General features: G+C 35.5%; 1 protein-coding gene across 1 annotated transcript; it reads right to left on the reverse strand.

Annotated features, from left to right (window-relative positions):
• Positions 1-3,771: 3,771 nt before the first annotated feature.
• On the reverse strand, positions 3,772-4,368 carry LOC104213616 (uncharacterized). Its single transcript, XM_009763149.1, has one exon. The coding sequence runs from the start codon at positions 4,366-4,368 to the stop codon at positions 3,772-3,774; it is 597 nt and encodes a 198-aa protein (XP_009761451.1).
• Positions 4,369-23,108: the final 18,740 nt, after the last annotated feature.

Consider the following 23,108-nt stretch of genomic DNA (forward strand, 5'->3'; position numbering starts at 1 on the left):
TAGTTTAGTAATTTTTGTGTAATCTGACTATTACGTACAAGCATTCAGACCTTGTTTTTTCTTTGTTTAAGTGGTGAATTAGTTGTGTAATGACTGTTTTGGTTATTATAGTCATTACTGTGTAATGACTGTAAAGTGTAATGGTTGTTATGTGTAGTCAATTCTGGTAAAACAGTTCATCTATTCATAGTGATCTACTGATTGTTGTTGTGGTAAAACAATCCATCAATTCTGGTAAAGTGTAATGGTTGTTATATAAATTAGTTGTTTCCTTTATGTGGTAAAATAGTTGTTGCCTTTCAGGATTATTTTCATCTGTTACTTCTTGTATGCTATATCAATTAGATTGTTAGTTCACTAATTGTTACATGGATGCTCTATCAATTAGAAACACCAGCAGTAAGGTTAGAAAAAGATGTAGCAAACTATACTGGCAACACATGTATTTCTGATGTTCCCAAGGAGTACACTTGCACAAGTAGACAATTTTAGTGACACCAATATTAAGAGCAATTCTTGGAGAAATGTGAAAGCCTGCAACGAGAAGTTGGGTCGGGTCAGGTTCAAACGGGTAGGTGGGTTGGATATATTTGTGGTGGCTTTTAAATCAACCAATAATATTATGCCACATCATTAAAAACAATTTTGATTTAAAAGCTGAAGTAGGATGTTAACTTAAAGGGTATGTATGAGCCAGAAACTTTAACAGAAGGATATATTTAGCCCAATAGGTGGATAGGGGCATTACCCGTCCTAAATAAGGATCCTTATAATTATATATTGGGAAATTTTCGTTTCTATACCATATAGGAAACTATATTACCAAATATGTTCATAGTTAGCATATTACCCTTCATGCTAATAGTATTCCTACAAAATATAGACAATGCATTAAATAAGAAATCATTGTAGCTGTAGGATTCCTTATTTAGGCGTGCTAAAATTGGAGAATTAAATATTCTTCAAGATCTTCCACAACGTAGATCACGCACATTCAAAATTATCGTCGGCTTCACTCTGATCTTTCACAACGCAGATCAAAAATTTTCATACTCTGTTTTTGTGATACACTCTGTTTCCAGAATTCTCTCTACATCTATCTATCTCTCAATCCCAAATTTCAGTAACACAAAGCAAAGGAAAAGAGAGCAGTAATTCCGCCATTGACAGCCATTAAAAAGCTTGAAAGCTTTGAATTCAAATTTGAGTTTTCAAAAATCATTATTTGTTTTTGGATTGGGTGTTGTTGAAAATAATTGGAAATATGGTTTGGAGTTTATATCTCAATTTTGAGGGATTTTGGTGAAGATTAGACTTAGTTTTGACTGAATTTCATATTGAAACTCGAAGAAGAAGAAGAAGAAGACGTATATTGCAGAAATTATAGAAAAATTGTAGAAAAATTGAAGAAAAATTGTAGACTGTTGTTTATTTATTTTTCTTTTATTCATTTACCTATTATATGAAAGTTGAACAATATTGTATAAAAATTATATTTAAGTGGATGATTTAGTACTTTTTTGGACAAAAATATGTATCAAAAATGTGAAACATACATTTCAGGAGGAGCTTGTCGAGTACAAATATGTACCCAGTTTATAGATATTTTGTAGATAAATTATAGATTATTTGTATTCTGATTGTAGATGCTTTATTTTCTGTTTTCACAAATAAAAAAACGACTAATACTTCTACAAATCTTCTAAAAAAACGCAATCATGTCAAACATCTCAATTATACTACAATTGAATGGGAATTGGGATATTAAAATTCAATGTACCCAGTTTGTAGATATTTTGTAGATAAATTATAGATTATTTGTATTCTAATTGTAGATGCTTTGTTTTCTGTTTTCACAAATCAAAAACGATTAAAACTTCTACAAATCTTCTGCAAAAAATGCAATTATGTCGAAAATCCCAATTATGCTACAATTGAATGAGAATTGGGATATTAAAATTCAATGTTCCCAGTTTATGGGAATATTTTGTCGATAAATTGTAGATTATTTGTATTCTGATTGTACATGGATTGTTTTCTGTTTTCACAAATCAAAAACGACTAAAACTTCTACAAATCTTCTGCAAAAAATGCAATTATGTCAAAAATTCCGATTATGCTACAATTCTGTGATTCTCCTATATGCTCTTGTTACTCCTTACGAAACTATTATGCTAAATATGGAATCCAAAAAAACATGCTGAAGGGATAGATCTTCCTAAGAATTTTTGTAGATAATTTGTAGAAACATTGAAATTCTGTATTTTCATATTAATTTTTCAAATGATATGTAGTTTTGTTGTAGATTAAGTGTAGAAAACAAGCCATTGTAAGTCTTATTTGACTCATTTCTCACATTCAACCTATTCCACAAATTCACGCATCTTTGAATACAATATAACCATACTTTCTTGAATTTAAAGGTATAGCAATATATATAACTTAAAAAACATCTTCTCCTCTGCACAACTTAGCTCCAAAACAGACGAAGTGGAATAACAAGCTCCATCAAAACTTTTAACACAAAAATACAAAGCTCAAAAATAAATAAACAACAGTTTACAATTTATCTACATTTTCTGCAATATAATGTATGTCATGTCTTCTTCTTCTTCGAGTTTTAATCTGATATTCAGCCAAAACCAAGTCTAATCTTCACCAAAACCCCTCAAAATTGAGATATAAACTCCAAACCATATTCCCAATTATTTACAACAACACTCAATCCAAACAAATAATGATTTTTAAAACCCAAATTAGAATTCAAAGCTTCAAAGCTTTTTAATGGTTGTCAATGGTGGAATTGCTGCTCTCTTTTCCTTTCCTCTTTTATTACTGAAATTTGGGATTGCGAGATAGAGAGAGACGTAGAGAGAATTCTCAATTCCTTGCAACAACATTCAATCCAAACAAATAATGTCTTTTGAAAACCCAAATTCGAATTCAAAACCTTGGCTATGGAAGAAATACGTGGGTGTGGGAGGGAAACGTGGGTGAAGGTGTGGGAATTGGAGAGAGAAACGTGGGGAGAATGGTATTAGAAGGAATATACGGTACCATTAAATTAGGAGTGTAATTAATACCCTTAAAATCACTAATGGTATATAATTGGTAATTAGGTATACTAAATGTAATTATATCAAACCTTAAACATTGAGGGTAATATAGTTTCTTATATGGTATAGAAATGTAAAAATTCCTTATTTATATTACCCATCCTACTTTTTTTTTCTCTATCTCCTTTTTCCCTATTCTCAAACGTCTCTCTCCACTTAAAAGTTAGCTAATTGAAAATCAAATAAGAGTAATAAAATATGCAAAACAACACAAAATTAAATGACGGAAATTTGATGTGAAATCCTTAGTTAGAAATTTTGTTGAGTAAGCTTTCGTACACGGTACACTCATACATATTTGGGCAACAATTGCCTTACTTGCATCTCAAGTTACCAAATTTTTCCTTAATTTCAAAACTTTCATTAAACTGGACAATCTCAAAAATTTGAGATTCCTTTTTCTACGCTAACCCTCACCCTGCTTCTCAAGTTATCATTTTGTTGCCTTAATTTCTGAAACCCAGACAATTTAGGAAACTTGATATTCCTATTTCTATAAGGTAAATACAATTTATTTTTTTGGTAGTTATATTATATTTTATTTCATCACAAAATCAGTTACACATCTCACATCCAGAAATCAGCAGTTTGGACATAAGGTCCCAAACTTGCTGCATACCATCTCTATTCAGCCTTATCTACAAAGCTCAACTTCCTAAGGATAAAAGTTCAAATCTTTCATATATCTATCCAATCTACTAACTCTGCGAGCTCTAACATGAATTTCTCTTATCAATTGCTTGACCACTTGATCGGCAGATCTGCTGCTTTCCTTGAAGATTCTTGCATTCCTTTCCTTCCATAAGTGATACACTCCACCAGCTAATGTCATTCTGTATACCTCCTGTTGAGCAGTCTTCCCAGTAGCATTTTCTATGGCCCATTGTACTTCATGCTTCCAGTTCCACACTTCTCTTCTTATGTTTTGCCAAGCTAGGAGGTTTGACCACACCTGTTTATCATACATGCACTCAAATAATAAATGGTCAATATCTTCATTCTCTTGCTTACATAGCACACAATCCATATTGTCTAAATTAGCCCAGCATGCTATCCTCTCCTTAGTTTGCAGTTTTCTGTGCAGAGCCAAGAATAAGATGAATGTCCATTTAGGCTGGCCATTATTGTTCCAGACAATTCTTCTCAAAGGGACTTTCTGAAATTCCCCACGATAGGCTCCATATATATCCTTTATTGAGTATTTGGTCATAGCAGCTACATCTGTTTCATGGAGGCCTATTTTTTTAAACATGTTTTTTGCTTTAATAATCTTCTGTACCACCCATGAGGCTTAGGTAGTCTTAGTCTCCCATACTTTCCCTGCCTTGGTATAGTAAGCATGAATCTACTTTACCCATAAGCAATCTTTCTTCCTGCATATGTTCCATAGGAGTTTACCAATAGCAGCCCAGTTTCATGCATAGATGTCTAATATATTTAGACCCCGTGCTGCTTTAGGAAGACATAATCTATCCCAAGCAATTAGTGTTTTCTTGCTAAGATCACTACCTCCAGTCCACAAAAAGCTTCTGCAAGTGGCTTGTATCATTTGAACAACCTTTTTTGGCAGCACAAATACTTGTGACCAGTAGACTTGAATAGAGTACAATACAGATCTCACAAGCTGGATTCTTCCAGCATATGATAAGTATCTAGTAGTCCATGATTTTATTCTAGCCAGCATCTTGTCTATTAGAGGTTTGCATTGAATAATAGACAACTTTTTGGTACTCAAGGGAATTCCTAAGTACCTAAAAGGTAGATCCCCCTTGCCAAATTGGGTAGCCTGTAGGATTTGTTGTTGGATATCTTGAGGGACACCACCAAAGTACACTGAGCTTTACTCAGTATTGACACTCAATCCAGACACTTCTGAAAACTTTTGGAAGCACTGCACCAGCATAGTGATTGACTCTAGTTCTCCTTTGCAGAATAGTAAGAGATCATCTGCAAATCCAAGTTGAATAATCTGCATCTTTTTGCATCTAGGGTGAAATTTGAACTTTTTATCTTCACAGACACCCTTCAAACTTCTGCTAAAGTATTCTATGGCAAGCACAAATAGGAATAGGGAGAGAGGGTCTCCTTGCCTTAGACCTTTCTTAGCTGGAAAAGGTGGTAGTGGATCTCCATTGAGTAAAATTGAATAGGATACGGTTGAGATGCAGCACATAATCCATCTGATAAACTTTGCTGGGAATTGGAGACATTGAAGGATTTGCTCAACATATGACCATTCTATTGAGTCATAAGCCTTTCTCTCAATCTATTTTTAGCATACATCTAGGGGTGATACCTTTCCTTCCACAGCCCTTTACCAATTCATGGCTTAAGATGATATTGTCTGTAATTAATCTTCCTAGAACAAAGGCTGATTGACTTTTGTCCACAAGACTGTCCATAATCCCCTTGCATCTTAGTAGTAAGGATTTTGGAAATCGGCTTATATAGCATAGTGCATCATGCTATTGGTCTGAATTCTGATATTTTTGTGGGGTTCTTTATCTTTGGGATTAGTGTAATTGTTGTACAATTTATAGATTTGTATATATCTCCATCAATGAAGAATTGGAGGACAGCTTCAGTAACCTTATTTCCAATCACACTCCAAGTTTTCTTGAAAAAGAGGGCATTGAAACCATCACATCCTAGAGATTTATGATCATCAATACTCATAAGGGCTTGAAATACTTCTTCCTTAGTAACCTATGACACTAGCTGCAATTGTTGATGTCTATTAAGCACTTTTCCCCGTCTCATTACCTCAGGGTCTATTGCTGAAAGTTGGTTAACAGCACTCCCTAGTAGTGTTTTGTAGAAACTAGTTACTTCTGTAGAAATGTCTTCTGGTTGTTAAATAATATTTCCTTTAGAATCACAAAGGCTTATAATTCTATTCTGAGTCTGTCTGCTCTTTAAGCTGGCAAAGAAGTAGGTATTGTTCTCATCACCTAGTTCTAACCATTTATTCCTAGATTTCTGCTTTAGGATACTTTCCTATACTAGGATCCATTTCTCTAGTTTCATCTTCACTTCTTTCTCTTCTTCAAACAGGAGATCTGGTTGAGTGAGATGGCCCCTTTGGGTTTGTATGTCTTGCAGTTTCTTCCTATAGAACTCCATCTTCTCCCCTATGTTCCTGAATTCTGTATGATTCAGTTATTTCAATTCTTTCTTCATTTCTTTTAGCTTCCACCATATGTTTTGCATATGCTACTTTGTTGTAGGCTTGTACCAGGTATTAGCCACCACTTTTAGGAAATCTGTGTGATCTGCAAGGCAGTTCAAGAATCTAAAGGCTTTGGACTTCTTTGCACATCATTTTGTAATTGGACATGCAAAGGAGTGTGGTTTGAAATCCCAGGATTTAAAATCATTACTTCAGTAGTAGCAATTGTCATCAACCATTCAACATTCACAAGGGCTCTGTCTATCCTGCTCCAGATGTAACCATTTGACCAAGTATATTCCTCCCTATTGCTCGTAATTCTGTCATACCACTAGTTTGTATAAATTCATTGAAATCCCTTACTTCATTATCTTGGACTGGGTTGCCAAATTGCATGTCTTCTAAATGAGCATTGAAATCCCCAAATACTAGTCATGGACTTTGAAGATATATATTTGCCCATTTCTACTCTTCCCATAACTCCTTTCTTGCCTCTATAGTATGTAAACCATAGACTCTATAGTATGTAATTGAGGAATGCTAAGGATTCCAACCTATTTGGATCCCACATAATCCATATTCTTCCTTTTAAGTTATGTGCATAGTTTGCATACCATTTTCAGTTAGCTACAATTTTTTGAATTGCTCTGCCAGCATTATCTTCCTTCACTCTATTTTCTAGTATAGCTATCAGTGCTATATCATTATTTATAATGAACTCCTTTACCTTTTTTTGCTTATAAACTTTATTTACACCCCGCACATTCCAAGCTATAAGTTTCATATACTTGGTTGTTTGGATTTAGGATCCCCAGTATCCCCCTGGTAACTACATTGCCCTTTTTTCATGTTTATATCCCCTATCTCAAAGCTAAGAGGACTGAATCCATTCAACATATTTATGCCAGTATCACCCCTTATGCTTGCCATACCACTTTTAGCTGTAGATTTTCTTTTAGCTGGTTCCCATTCTGGTAGTTTCTCATTTCCAGTATCCCGTATCTTACTTGCCTGTATTACATTGTCAGTTGGAACACTTTTATCTTTTTCAGCCCTGCTTGGTTCTGCTCTTCTTCTCCATTCCATCTTTGATTTTTGTTGCTTTTGTTTCCCTACTATAGCTTTCTGAATATTTCTGCAACTGTGTCCAACCGAAGGCAGGTGTGACAATACTTAGGAATCCAGTTATAGTCAATTGATTGCTCAAAAACTTTTCCCTTAGGATCTATCACCTTTAGCACAGTAGGCATATCTTTTGTAACATCCATTTCAACCAAAAGTCTTGTATAGGAAATCCTCTCAATTTTTGACTGCATACAGAGGTATACCTAATCCACTACCTATCCTACTAAGTGAATCCATACTCTAGCAATTCAGCGACAAGTTGGGCAGTTTTATCCAAATAGGTATTGTCTGCAATACTTCCTTACTGAAATCAAAATTAGGCGACCAGACTTTCACAATTATAGGCTTGTTTTTTATCATATACGGTCCAGACATCAGCACAACATCCCTATCTTCCATGCTAATAAGCTTGACAATGAAATAGCCATCATTATGGAAGTATATTTTTGGTTTGCTAATGAAGTTCCATTGTGTGGCAATAAATCGATCCAGCACACTAATTGAAGGGGAGTCACCCACAACATACACCACAATTGCATGTTGCCATTTCATCGTTTCACGATCAACCTCATTTGTGTCTAGTTCAACTATTTTTCACTATTTTTGACTATCGGAGCAATAAATTTGAGGTTCATACCTATAGACGCCAAATTGTTTCCAGCAAATAGGTTCACCCACTCCTTCTTCTGTTCCTCTGCTGGTTTTTTAGGAATTTGAGCTTCCTTCGCCATAGCTAGCTTCATTGTTTCCGTCTGCTATACCTCCTTCCTCCATATCACCTTTTTAACCCCAATGTTCTCCGCAATTGGGACTTTCTCCAGTTGTTTCACACTTTGGCTTTGTTCACCTTTATCAATTGGAGTGGATCTAGCTGAATTCACTTCATGCAAAGGCGGCCACATCTCATTAATGCTCTGCAACTGTTCCATTGGCCTCAGCAACTTCTGTATGTCATCGATCTTCTTCGTTTGCTCAATTGTTGATTCCTTACTCGTATTTGTGATTTGGATCACTCTCTTTGGTCTCCCCCTACCCATGCAGGCAAAGGCGCACGTTAGATCACCGTCAATGCACGTCCGTCGTCGTAAATACAATTTATTATAGTATACAATTTCTTTATAACTTTCATATATTATTTTTACTCAGTTAAATACAATTTAAATAAAATTTTCATATAAATTTTATACAATATATCTTTTGTATATATTTTGTATATGATTTGTAAATATTTTAGTTGTGGTGTGTTCTTCTTCCTCTATAAAATTCTAATTGCAACATGAACCCCAATTGCTCTATGTCAAGTCTCTGTCTGGTTCTCCTTCTCCTGTGACAAATGCTGGCGGAGTTTATACTTTTTTCCTATACTGATTTTATTCCCCCATTTATTTCAATCGTCAGCCTATCGATCCTACAATTTGAGCATCACAAAAGAATAAAACACCATTACCCAAGACTTTCGGTAGTTTTTCTTTTCCTATAAATTTTCTTTCGTTCATTCAGAAACGAAAAGATCTAATAAAACAAAAGAGATACTCCTAATATCTAATGCTTCTGTAATAAGTTTAGAGAGAGAGATCGAAAATAGAGAGCGAACATGGAATAAATTATATCCCCTATTAAATTTCTATTATAAAGAGATACTCATTAATATTATTTGTATATAATTAGTAAATTATATATTAACTTATAATTAAGTTAAACCATAAATAGTGAGGGTAAATAGGTTTCTAATATAGTACATATAGGTAAAATCTCTATTTCATTTTTACTAGTATTAGAGTACGCACTTTGCGCATGTACCTACATTAATGAGTATATAATATTAAAAACTTACATTATATTTTTAATAATATATTTGAGTTATAAAATAAAAAATTAAATAAAAAGTATAAGTTTATTAAAATGATAATGTTGGTCGAAAGAGGACTTTCTACATATTCAAGTAACCATTTCTAAGTATTTTTAACGAATTTTAAAGTCCTACAAAATAGGACTTCATACATAAATGAAAAGGGGCATTTTTCATACTTTTAAAGTATACGCAACTTTGCGCCTATCCTAAGTGCAATTATTATGTGTCATTTTAAAAGTATTTATTAAATTTGATATTGAGTAATCGAGTATCGTAACTATAGAAAATAGGTTATTTATATTTAGTTATCATATTTATTAAAATGTATATTTACGTTTTGATACATGAAGGCGTGTTTGGTTAAAGGATAATGGATATGCTATTGTATTTTAGAGAATCAATCATAATTTTTCACGTAAAGTGCTTTTCTATTTCTTATTTTTACTAAGATAACTAAAATATATAAAAAATTTACGAGTTTTAATTCTATATTCGATAATAAATCTAGAATTAAGAATTAGAAAAAACGAAGAAGTGTCGATCGACTTTATCGACTTTCGTTATATTTTTTACTTTGTCTTTTATAATCTATGAGATATTAGTCCGTGGTTACACTAATTCGTTTCATAATCTATGTGTTCCATACCTTTCTCTTTTCATATTCGATAGGGCATTTAGGCCTCATTTGGTTGTACTTAATGCATGTCTGAATCTTAATCATTCAGATCTTAGACATTAAGTGCATTTATTTTTAAAGTCTGAATCTTAATTATTCAGATCTTAATCATTAAGTGTATTTATTTTTTTAACTCCACAACCACTTAATGGGTCTGAATAGGTCTGTATGATTAAGATGTATAACAAAGACTTAATTTCATTAATGTTACGCCCCGCAATATTACGCTTCGCAGTATTAGATTACGATGATGTTGCACCATGTAGTATTGTACGTTTAATTTGTTGTAAGGTAATTGACATCAGTCCAAGGAAAAGATTATTTGGAGATTATAAGGATTATGCTATTTCAAACAAGTGATGAGTAATTTCGTGAAGGTGAGAGGGGAAGAGAGTCAAAGAAAATGAATTTTCGTCCAAGTTTGGCATGTTGGGATAAAATACGGGTCGAGCTATAATACCCGATATTTATAGACTATTACCATACAAGGTACCATATGACCATGATAGTAGAATGTATAAAGTGTATTAAAAATAAGTAAAATATTAAATAATTTGAGATAATTCTTGATTATGTGGATAATTGGGTAATTATTGATTAATGGAAATTAACAAATTAATTAAAGGATCAAGTATTGGATAAGAATTGACCCTCACTTTAACGTGGCAGCAAATATAACAAGATTAAAGAACCAAAATATGACTCTTAATCATTAAGAATAGGTGGCAAATAGGGGCTTTTAGGACAAAGCTTAGTCATCCTAATGGGCCCACAAAAAACCAACAATTTTGAGACAATCTCATTATATTCATTTAGGTTGTATCTTATAAGATTTGGAAACCCATGAAGATTCATTTTAGATTATATCTTAAGGATATGCTAACTGATGGAGCTCAATTAGCTTGTTTGCAACTTTATAATGCGATAAAGCGTGAGATTTGAGATTCTAAGGGGAGTACGGTGCAATCTTTCTCAAGAATATCATACGGATTTTCACCTACTTCGATCTGACATTACATATTTTGTCGCAGTTAACGTGTGCTAGAGGGATTGTCAAAAGAATCGGCTCAGGTATATTAAGGCTAAGTCCTTCCTTCATTTTGGCATGATCTCATAATTACACAAGTTTAATAACGAGACATAAAGAAAAATTCATGTCCCGAAAGTTACATATATTTTTCTAGTTTTGTAAGTTATAATATTCTCCTTATCAGGACTTCATATTCAATTGAGTATTTCCTTCTTCTAGTCAAGAGAGTAGAGAGTTTATATATGCAGTATTAATGTATTTTCATTACCATCGAGCTATAATCGATGGGCAGGCCCCTATTGGGCAACCTCTGGTCAGATGGTAAATTATATATCGAGACTACTGTGGTCGAGCGCCTATGAGCGAGCCCAGTTGGTCGAGGTACAGAGCCTAGTATGGTCGATCACCTATGAGCAAGCCTACTACGGCAGAGCAGTTATATATATATATACCGAGCCTTATAGGGCCGGACAATTATTTTACTTACTATATTGAGAGAGTTGAGTCAGCATCAACAAGTAAGCATATCTTCAGATTATCTTTGACGTCCAGTTAGTTTCAGCTATTATATTATCAGTTCAGTTTCAACCTTCAGTATATTGCCTTACATACTCGGTACATTATTTCATACTGACGTCCCTTTTCTGGGGGCACTGCATCTTATGCGTGCAGGTTCAGACAGACAAGCAGGTAGACCTCCACATTAAGTGTTGTCCGAGTTCAGCTTGATCATTAAGCTCCATGCCTTTCGGAGTTGCCGGGTTTAGAGCTTTATGTACATCTTATGTATATATGTATATATGTTATGAGTAGGTCAAGGAGCTGTTCCGATCACAGTATATCTATCAGCAGAGGCTTGTAGACATATCCTGTTAGTTAGTGCAATATGTTGGGCTTGTAGGCCTTGTATGTATATTTGGTTGGTTTGTCAGCTGCAATAATTATGACGGCCTTGTCGGCCCAGCATCATATTAATATTTAGTCAGCATTCGCAGTTGTCTTGCAATGTGGCCCATGGCCAAAGTCTGACATCACATGTTCAGAGTTCCTTAGTCACTAGTTGGTACGCAAGGATAGGTGAGGCATCGGGTGCCGGTCTCACCCCCAGGTTCGGGGCGTGACAAAAGTGGTATCAGAGCAGTTCTGTCCTAGGGAATCTACAAGTCGTGTCTAGTAGAGTCTTGTTTTTGGGTGTGTCGTGCACCACACTTATAAGCAGGAGGCGATAAGGCATTTATGACTGTCACTCTTTCTTCTTACTCTAGATCATGTGGTAGAGCTCGGTTGTAAGAACTAAATTTTCTAAACTCTATCTTATTCATAATACGACGGTGCCCACATTTATAAAGATGGTTGGTATGGGATTGAATGCGGTTGTGAAAAGGTTGAGTCAGAAGAACTCGGTGAGCTTCTGGAAAAAGAGCCTTAAGGAAAGAATATCTATTTACCTTTATGGTAACAGACAATAAGAGATTCAAAAGATAAATACAAGTTTTAACAAGTAAAGGAAGCAAGGTGAAAGAGGGTACGGAGTACCCAGCTAATGAAGATCATCCTTATTTACCATTCAGGAAGAGATATATAAGCATTTTGAGTTACCTTCAACAGTAACAGAGGTATGTACAATTAGTCACACCGATCTAAGTTATGCACTATGGGAGCTAACAAAGATGGTTTAAGAGAAGGACATAATATCACGATCCAACTGGGGTTAGAGTGACCCAAAATAGTGGATGAATTGTTTGTGTTAGTTAACATTGCCGAAGGATATTGCAAATGTGCTAATAAATCTCCTTGTGAGACACCCAAATGGTGCACTCTAAAATAGTACAGCTAGATATGAGTACTACAAAGATAGGAACTGGAAACCTTGAAGGGATAAATATTAACTTAGTGTGGCTCCCGTCCCTAGTAGAAGGAGAATGTTAGGCAGCCCGAAGAGCCAGTAGATGGAGCAAGGGGAGGTAAAAGCGAAAGAATGTCTTGTTAAAGTTTTCAGAATAAAAGGATAGATAGAAATATTAGCAGGGTAGTACGAAGAGGGATAATGAAGCATTATGAGTGAAATATGATATATGGATGACAACGGTAGAGTGTTACAGAATCTATAGTCAAATGAAGAAAGATATGAGAGGTGATGGGCCTTAAGACAACAAAAGAGTACAGGCCATACAATCACGTCCTCATTTCGAGAAATAAGTCCGCGACTCTAACGTGATTAACAGGAGGAAAAGTTAAACCTTAGAGTAATAGAAATCAATATGGATTGGTGAACAAGATAAACTAAACATGAATTAGGAACTGAGTGATTTGATAAAAGTCAGCATCATGAGAATTTCAGAGATTGCATTATAACGATAATAGAATGGAAAACAGAAGAATAACTCTTAAAGGTCATTCAGGAGGATGCTTCCCTAGAGCAAATAATGGGAGCAAAGTTAAGCTTAAGGGACTATATGTGTCAATTACACTAGTTGTCACCCTCATAAAGAATTTCATTATCCTTGATATAGAAGGATTTCCACAAGGCGAGTAAGAATCAACGATGATGTGAAAAGAAGGCAAAGATAAAGAGGTAAAACATCTATACGTAGATCATCGTAGCACTAAATCTTAGCACCTTCCTAAAGGGAAGGAATATGGAGTGATGTGGCATTAAGTCTGAATTACGTAGTTTTAGTAATTATGGAATGGTAAAGGAAGAATGCGACAAAGATGAAAAAAGTAATGAGATTGCACTTATTCAAATCCTACAGATATGCTATAATTTCAGAACATTATGCAAACACGATGTCAAGGAAAGGAAGTAAGGGTTCCTGTCTGAGATGTTATTAATAAATAAGGAGCCAGTGCAAAAGGTAAGTTAAGAAAAAGGAAATAAACCAAGAAAGAGTACACGGAATAGTGATATGAGAGTGGGCCAACGAGTGGTTAGTAGTTTGTTAGAAACTAAGCATCCACCAGACTGTATAGAGAACCTGGTTCTCTATGAGTTTCCACTGAAGATACTAATGACCCGAACGGTATAGCGATCTAGTCCTATATTTGTTCTCACAGTGCTAACTATTGAACCAGTATGTAAATGAGACACAGAATAAGTTCCCACTGTATAGAGAACCAGATTCTCTATAAGTTCTCACTGTAAGCAACAGACTGTAACATCAACCAATATAGGGAATCAGGTTCTCTAATTGTTCTTGCAGTAGCTCGGCAGTAAGTAAAGAACACAGAGGATTTTTACGTAGAAAAATCCCAACTCAAGGGGACAAAAACCACGACCTACACTTGTAGGCTTTCAACTTCACTAACTTGTAAATACATATTACAAGTCACTTTGTAATGACTCTATCACAAAGAATTCAACTAACTTGTGGTACTCTTACCACAAGCCACTTTGTGAATCCCTAGTTACAAAGAATTTAACTAACTTGTGATGCTCTCACCACAAGCCACTTTGTCACTCTACAGTTACAAAGGCTTTTGCTCACTCTAACTTGTAATAACACTTATTACAAGCCACTTTGTAACTCTCTAGTTACAAAGATTTTAACTTATGACTAACCTAGTCACAACATAAAATGAAGAGTTTACAGATTTTGGGTTTCCTAAAAACAACTTCTAAGAAAGAAAGATAGGAGTTACAATGAAGAACAAAATAACAAAGACTCAGCAAACCTAAGGACTTAAGATATCTTCGATCTTGGATCAGGTCTTTGAGGTTGCGCAACTTTGTTCTTGAGAGAAGTTGTTGCAAGCACTTGAGAGAGGATTTTCGTTTATGATTTTGCAAGCCTTGAGGAATGTCTTGTGCCTTGCACCAGGTTTATACTACAAAAAATATCACCTTAGTGATGTCAAATCTTGGTTAATACATGCCTCTTCTCAATGGGAAGTGACCGTTGCACTGTTGCGTGTATAGTTGCAAGCAGTCAATTTCTGCAGTTGCTTTCCAGCTGTACAGTTGACTTATACTTCTGTCAGGGGAACACCAAGGGATCAGGTCCCTAATCTGGTTCTTGTAAGTATAAAGGCACACTGCCCAGATTATCTTGAGTCGATTAACTTGAATGATTATGTCAGGCATGCTTCAGGTCCTTTATCTGGTTCTCTCATGAAGTAAGTTATTTTACATTCCTTGATTGTATTTATACATGTGTGACATCACTTACAATGATGTAAGCAAGGTAGGTAAAAAGCCTTCCACAGAAAGTTGATTGTTGCACTGTTCTTGTATAATAGCATGTGCAGGAAGCAACTTTCCTGCTGGAGAGTTGACTTCATACAGTCTCCTCGGGAACTGGTAGGGACCTATTCCCTCAGTTGTTCCTTCCACTATTCCTTACTTGAGTCATTGCTATCAGCTTTGAGTACCAGGTTTTTTTCTTTCTTTGGTTATCTTTTTTCATTGTCTATCTTACTCTTCATCTCGTAGGTCTTCAGATTTCCAACCAACTCTTCTATGGTCAGCTCCTGCAAGTCCTTTGATTTAGTAATAGCATTCACCTTGCTTTCCCAAGGGCTAGATCCCAACCTGGAACTTTGTGATCTCAAGGTCTTGTAAATGTGTAACAGGTTCCTTATCTGGTTTTGGATGGTAAGTTTGTTAGATCATCAAAACACAAAATAAAGTACTTATGCCCAAGGTACTTGTAACCTATCATAGTTGATTCAAAAAGAGCCTAGTTATGGCTAGATAAGAGGATACATGGAAATCAATAGATCTTGCAAGATAAATAGAGTAAACCCCAACATGGAGAATTCAGTCTCGCGGATATGATATTGTAATTTTTGAGATATATTCAGATAGTAGTTGGGGTAGTTAAAGGTATCGTATGAGTATTACGGAAATAAGAGAGAATCATGTTGGGAAGACAGTCAAATATCAATTCAGAAGCAACCCTATAAACACAAGGGCATGGAAATAGTATAATTATAGGTAAAGAAGGACATCAAAAAGGTCCATCGAATATAAAATGTAATAAGCACACAGCTTTACAAGAATCAGAGGGTCCTCCCTAAATACTATAATGAAAGACTAGCTAAGGAAAATAAGGAAGAAGGCTTCAACCTAAACTCAACGACCTAAAAGAGAAATGGTCTTATAACAACAGTCTCAAGACAACATTGTATGCACTCCGTAAGAAAGTGGCACCTATAGTGGCTAATGAACGGGGAGTAAAATTAAAAGTAATATTCGAGATCGTGTGAATTGCACGAAAACTCCAGCATGCGTAGGAACTAAGATAAGCTAAGTATGGACGCAACAAGGGGCATAAATACTAGGAAAAGTAATAACTTACGTTAAAAGAAAGCTAAGATGGAACGAAAGAAATTATTCGATCAATGATCTAGAGTTGGTGAAGTTATGAATGCACTTAAGGATTCAGAGTTTTATACACGCAGCATATACGGTCGTAGAAGATTCGGGTATACGTTAAAAGAAAGAATTGAGCCCATGTCATAAACGAAGGATTAAATTGTTAAAGGATTGTATCATGCACATTCCTCAGCGCCGATGAAAGGCTAAACAGATAACTAATACCATGAACCCCAGATCGGGGGATAAGTTAAGCCGACATAAAGGCCGATCAAAAAAAGGAGAAAACTAAAGAGTTACATCAATGAAGTAAATTAGGAATCCGATTATTGGACCCAGAAGTTATAGGAATCATGATTGAGAACATAGCAGAATCACCCTTAATATTAGAGGTGCAAGAGAGATAGGACAACAATCATATTCTATAACGGCTCTACGATAAAACCAGTTAGAAAAATACCAGCCTTATAAGAATTCAGTATGGAGCTCCCACCAGATTGTATAGGCACCAGAGGTGCAAATATTATAATAGAGCTTCAAATGGTGGATGTGATTTATACCTATGTGGGAGGGAGGGTATGAAAGAGAGATAGAAGAATATGATGTGATATTTTAAAATAAGTAAGGTAAAGGTGAACAACATACGAAATACTCGAGTATAGAAGGATGAGAGTGGTCCATACATCAGGTAAAGGACTAGAAGCATTGGGATTCAGTATCCAGGAATGATAGCAGCATCGTCAGTGGCATACCTTCCAGCCTATGGTTTTTAAGTACTGAAAGGTCTAATTAGAGAGTAAAAGAAAAGTTAAAGACGATGCGATATCTCGCTTGATATTCCTGAAAAGCATAAGGGAATCGATCGTAAGCTAAAGTATGATAGAACGACAAGGTTTTAGAAAAACAAGAGTAGGATACGAAGAAGGCAAGTGAGAAGGTGACGAAAGTGGATAAGTCCTCAGGATTAAGCCCGTGAAAACAAATGAGTTGATGGTTCCTCTAAGTTATAGAAAGCTCAATATAGCCTGAATGAACTCAAAGGAGTCTAAGACTAGTAGCATTTAGAAGAGATGGGATGCTGCCCTGGTAGTACAATGAGGGTGTAATTGTGATAAATAAAGGATGACGTTTGGGCCTTCGCTTGAGTAATGATTTGAAGAAGAAGAAAAACTGGGGAAGAGGATTTCATGAATTTTAAGGGACTAAAATACCCATATAAGGTGGGTCACATTAGGATACTATAAAGTACGGTCATAGAAGTATAGTATCACCTCAAGGTGGATCAATCTAATTACTCCAGATATCCCCGGTGAGACGCGAGCCCTAGCAGCGATGTTACATAAAAGATCAAGTTATCAGTGCTATATGATGGATCAACATTAAGGTAAATCAACAATAGATGGATAAAAGTTCAACAGTATGAGATGAGATTTGACCATCAGTCTTAAGGATAAACAACGAGAGTAACCTGGAGTTGGTTGCAGACCTAGTAACGATAATTCGAAGTAAGAATTATGGTATAGTATGACCTACGTAGATGCAGTAAAGTCATACGAATGGATAATCAGGTCTATAAAATAAGATATAGCCATATTAGCAAGTTCTACAAAGTACCGAGCGAAGAACTTCAGTACACCTATAGATGCTCATAGAGGCATCTTATTAAGACTTGTATATGTTTACAAAGTAAGACCTAGAGATTGGCTAAAAGATGGAGGAAAAGGGAGAGAATAGTCGCATAGGCACACTTACAAGGTCAGTATCATAGAGACTGCATAATAGGAGGTAGCAACAGTTACAAGATTGGAAGTAATTCGATCACAAGTTATGGCGTGGGAAAGAGGCCTAAAGGAGGGAGTACCTTGGCCTTTGGATTTATTCAAAAAACATTTGCCTAAATGGAAAGGAGAATATTAAAGTATTCATAAGAGCTATGAGTTATGAGGATTTTAAGCGCATCAGCCAACATTTGAGGACGAATGTTCCAAAGGGGAAAATGATGTTACGCCCCACATTATTACGCTTCGCAGTATTAAATTACGACGATGTTGCACTATGTAGTATTGTACGTTGAATTTGTTGTAAGGTAATTGACATCAATCCAAGGAAAAGATTATTTGGATATTATAAGGATTATGCTATTTCAAACAAGTGATGAGTAATTTCGTAAAGGTGAGAGGGGAAGAAAGTCAAAGAAAATGAATTTTCGTCCAAGTTTGGCATGTTGGGATAAAATATGGGCCGAGCGATAATACCCGATATTTATGGACTAGTACCATACAAGGTATCATATGACCATGATAGTAGGATGTATAAAGTGTATTAAAAATAAGTAAAATATTAAGTAATTTGAGACAATTCTTGATTATGTGGATAATTGGGTAATTATTGATTAATGGGGAATTAACAAACTAATTAAAGGATCAAGTATTGGATAAAAATTGACCCCCACTTTAACGTGGCAGCAAATGTAACAAGATTAAAGAACCAAAATATGACTCTTAATCATTAAGAATAGGTGGAAAATAGGGGCCTTTAGGACAAAGCTTAGTCATCCTAATGGGCCCCACAAAAACCAACAATTTTGAGACAATCTCATTATATTCATTTAGGTTGTATCTTATAAGATTTGGAAACAGATGAAGATTCATTTTAGATTATATCTTAAGGATATGCTAACGGATAGAGCTCAATTAGCTTGTTTGCAACTTTATAATGCGATAAAGCATAAGATTTGAGATTCTAAGGGGAGTACGGTGCAATCTTTCTCAAGAATATTATACATATTTTCACCTACTTCGATCCGCCATTACATATTTTGTCGCAATTAACGTGTGCTAAAGGGATTGTCAAGAGAATCAGCTCAGGTATGTTAAGTCTAAGCCCTTCCTTCATTTTGGCATGATCTTATAATTACACAAGTTTGATAACGAGGCATAAAGAATAATTCATGTCCCAAAAGTTACATATATTTTTCTAGTTTTGTAAGTTACAATATTCTCCTTATCAAGACTTCATATTCAATTGAGTATTTCCTTCTTCTAGTCAAGAGAGTAGAGAGTTTATATATGCAGTATTAATGTATTTTCATTACCATCGAGCTATAATCGATGGGCAGGCCCCTATTGGGCAACCTCTGATCAGATGGTAAATTATATACCGAGACTATTGTGGTCGAGCACCTATGAGCGAGCCCAGCTGGTCGAGATACAGAGCCTAGTATGGCCGAGCACTTATGAGCAAGCCTACTACGACAGAGCAGTTATATATATATATATATATATATATATATATACCGAGCCTTATAGGGGCGAACAATTATTTTACTTACTATATTGAGATAGTTGAGTCAGTATCAACAGGTAAACATATCTTCAGATTATCTTTGTCGTCCGGTTACTTTCAATTATTATATTATCAGTTCAGTTTCAGCTTTCAGTATATTTCCTTACATACTTTGTACATTATTTCGTACTGACGTCCCTTTTCTGGGGGCACTGCATCTTATGCGTGCAGGTTCAGACAGACAGGCGGGTAGACCTCCTCATTAAGTGTTGTCCGAGTTCAGCTTGATCGGTAAGCTCCATGCCTTTCGGAGTTGTCGGGTTTAGAGAATTATGTACATCTTGTGTATATATGTATATATGTTATGAGTAGGTCAGGGAGCTGTTCCGATCACAGTATATCTATCAGCAGAGGCTTATAGACATATCCTGTTAGTTAGTGCAATATGTTGGGCTTGTAGGCCTTGTATGTATATTTGGTTGGTTTGTTAGCTGCAATAATTATGACGGCTTTGTCGGCCCAGCATCATATTAATATTTAGTCATCATTCGCAGTTGTCTTGCAATGTGGCCTATGGCCAAAGTCTGACATCACATGTTCAGAGTTCCTTAGTCACTAGTTGGTACGCAAGGATAGGTGAGGCATCGGGTGTCAGTCTCACCCCCCAGGTTCGGGGTGTGACAATTAAGATGGTCGAGATTACTTTTAGACCGCGGTAAAATTATTTATATTCGATGGTCGTAAAAATATATGAAAATGATATATTTTTTGTATAAAATATACAAAAATATGTATTTACAAAATAAATATAAAAAAATATTTTTCGACTATTATATTGAGATTGGCTATACAGTGTCATTTTATCTATTCTTATTCCTTTTTTTATGTCTCTTCCGGGACATTCATAGGGAATCTTACAAAAATATTTCAAATAAGTCTCAACTTACCAACCTCTAGCCATTAATCATAAATTTACCATAACCTAGCCAAGCACATATAAAACTTAAAAATCCAAATAAATAAGGATTCTTTCTCTCCAAGAATCACACGCAAAGATCTCCTTCCATAGTTTTAAGTGTGATCAGCAACATTAGATGTAAGACGGAAAGGAAATTACATGGATGTGGTAGCAAACAAGGTAATAAAATACAAAAAATATATACATACAAGATTCCAAAAATCTAAGCAAAAGGAGATATTTTTAATGGGTATGGTTGAAATTCATTGAAAATATATAGATGAGTCAATATACAAAATTTGAGGAAGATTGGATGTGATTTTGTATCAAAATTCGTAGTTAAAATCGAATTCAAAATATTCTTCTGCGACACATGTATCTCACACACATGTATATATGGATATACATATGATACACATTTGATACAAATATGATACATATGTAATACATATATCGCATTTTTTCATGTTCATCTTCTACTTCGAATTTTCAAGTAAAACCACCTCAAAACTCTACCAAATCATCCCAAAACTGAGATTTTTAAACTCGTTACGAGTATGCAATTTATTCCGACAACGTCCACTCAAAAGAAAGCAAAACTTTGATATTTTTTTGGCTACAAATAGCTAATTGGCTAATATTGATAATATTTTATGAATTTGCTAATTTTTGTACTTACTTATGGATTGACATAACTGGTAATTTTCCTTTGTATATATACCCACTTTTGGGCCCAACGTTAAATTTATACACATTGCACAAAACTTTACAAAGTCTACCCGCTCGAATCTGAAATAGTTCAATATCTTCAATGCAACTTCAAAAATCAAATATGAAGTTCTTCTATCTTTCAATTGCAACTTCAGAAATTTGAATCTTAAGTAGTTTAATTTTTCAATACAACTTGAGATAACTTCAGATGCAGGTTCTCTATCTTTCAATTGCAACTTTCAGAAATTCGAATTTAAGTAGTTCAACTTTAGAAAACTTCATATTCAAAATCTGAAATCTTAAGTAGTTCAATTTTTCAATACAACTTCAGACAAACTTCAGATTCAAAATCTAATGTTCTCAAACATAAACTTGTACTTCGAATTTTAACAATCCAATAGACGATTCAACACCCAAATGTACACCAAATAAGCTCAAATTAGAAATGTGACTTTAAAATATCATAAAGAATAAATCTCAATCATCAAATTGTTAAAACAACAACAAATTTTACAAACTCATTTTGCAACTAAGAAGAAGAAGTGATGTGTGGCTATAACTCATGGTTTTTGCACATTATATGCTTTGCGTTTTACATGCTTTAATGTTAAATTATACTTTGTCTGAGCGTAATGGAGTCTATTTAATGGAGTCTATTAGCAAACCTCAATGATTAAAGGGCAAGTACAGCCTGACGAGGTGAATGAGCGTGAATTTAAGCTCTTCCTTCTCCGCAAAGAACCTCATCATCAGCACTATTCGCCAAAATGACGGATGTATCTGCGCCAAAGTAGCCCGATACTTTAAACATAAATCGAGCGCGACCCTATAAAGGGGGCCTAGTGCGAAAGGGTACAAGTACACATTCAGGAATCTATCGGCAAGGTCCGTGATACCCTCCTCCGGGGGAAGCGCCTGCAACGCTACCCCCTCTCCCAATCCGCAACCTCTCCTCACTAGCTCTAGGTGCTCCTCTCTTATTGAAGTAATAGTCTTCAGAGTAAACTCACGTGGATCCTGAGCACTGGGAGTGGAACTCTCCCCTCTCTACCGGGCAGACCCTGAAGTAGCAGTCATGGCTATGGTGGAACTAGCAAACTGAAGGGAGAACCTACGCGAATGTTTTGGCGTAGGGTAACAAAGGACGCAATGCGAAAACGGAAGGATAGCTGTCTAAACTAATGGGATTTCCCGAGAAGGGCGAGCAACCCTATATATATGTGGGGAACAACATCGGTCCGCCTACCCAAGTTAGGCCCTGGGAAGCCAACGGGCTCGGTATGGGTTCCGAGATGTTACCCAGCCTTGAGGTTTCCTCTCAAGGAGAAAATAAGTACTTCGAGCTCCGTCTATGAGGAATCAACCTCGGGAAATCACCTAAATATGAGTAACCCCTCCTTAGGGACCTACCTGCAATGCCTTAAAAGGTTTTCTACATCAAGTTCAAAGTAAATCTCCAAGTGCCCGAAGCTGACCTTTACTCAGAGCTCGCTCTCAAAATTTTAAGGTTTGGTGCTCTATCTCCACGAGACTCGAGGGACGCGATGACCCGAACCTATTGGACCGCCCAATCTTGATCTGGGGAACAACAATGAGCTCGGAAAAGAGCCATTTCTATCAACCAAATATCAAAAAGAATCCTCGCACCCGAGTTGGATACTGACGATCGTCGATAGGGGAACACGTTAAGAATCCCCGTATGTGTACAAGAACATACAAGAATATACAAGAATATGGCAAGTATCAAAGTCAAAAATCAATAAAACATCTTTAAATTCATGAACATTTGCTTATGACGGCCCTCGAAGGGTCCTTACATATGATTACAAAAGCCCGCAAAGGATCCTTACGCAGAAAAAAAGAAACAAA

Source organism: Nicotiana sylvestris, chromosome 3 (assembly GCF_000393655.2).
Source record: "Nicotiana sylvestris chromosome 3, ASM39365v2, whole genome shotgun sequence".
NCBI lineage: Eukaryota > Viridiplantae > Streptophyta > Magnoliopsida > Solanales > Solanaceae > Nicotiana > Nicotiana sylvestris.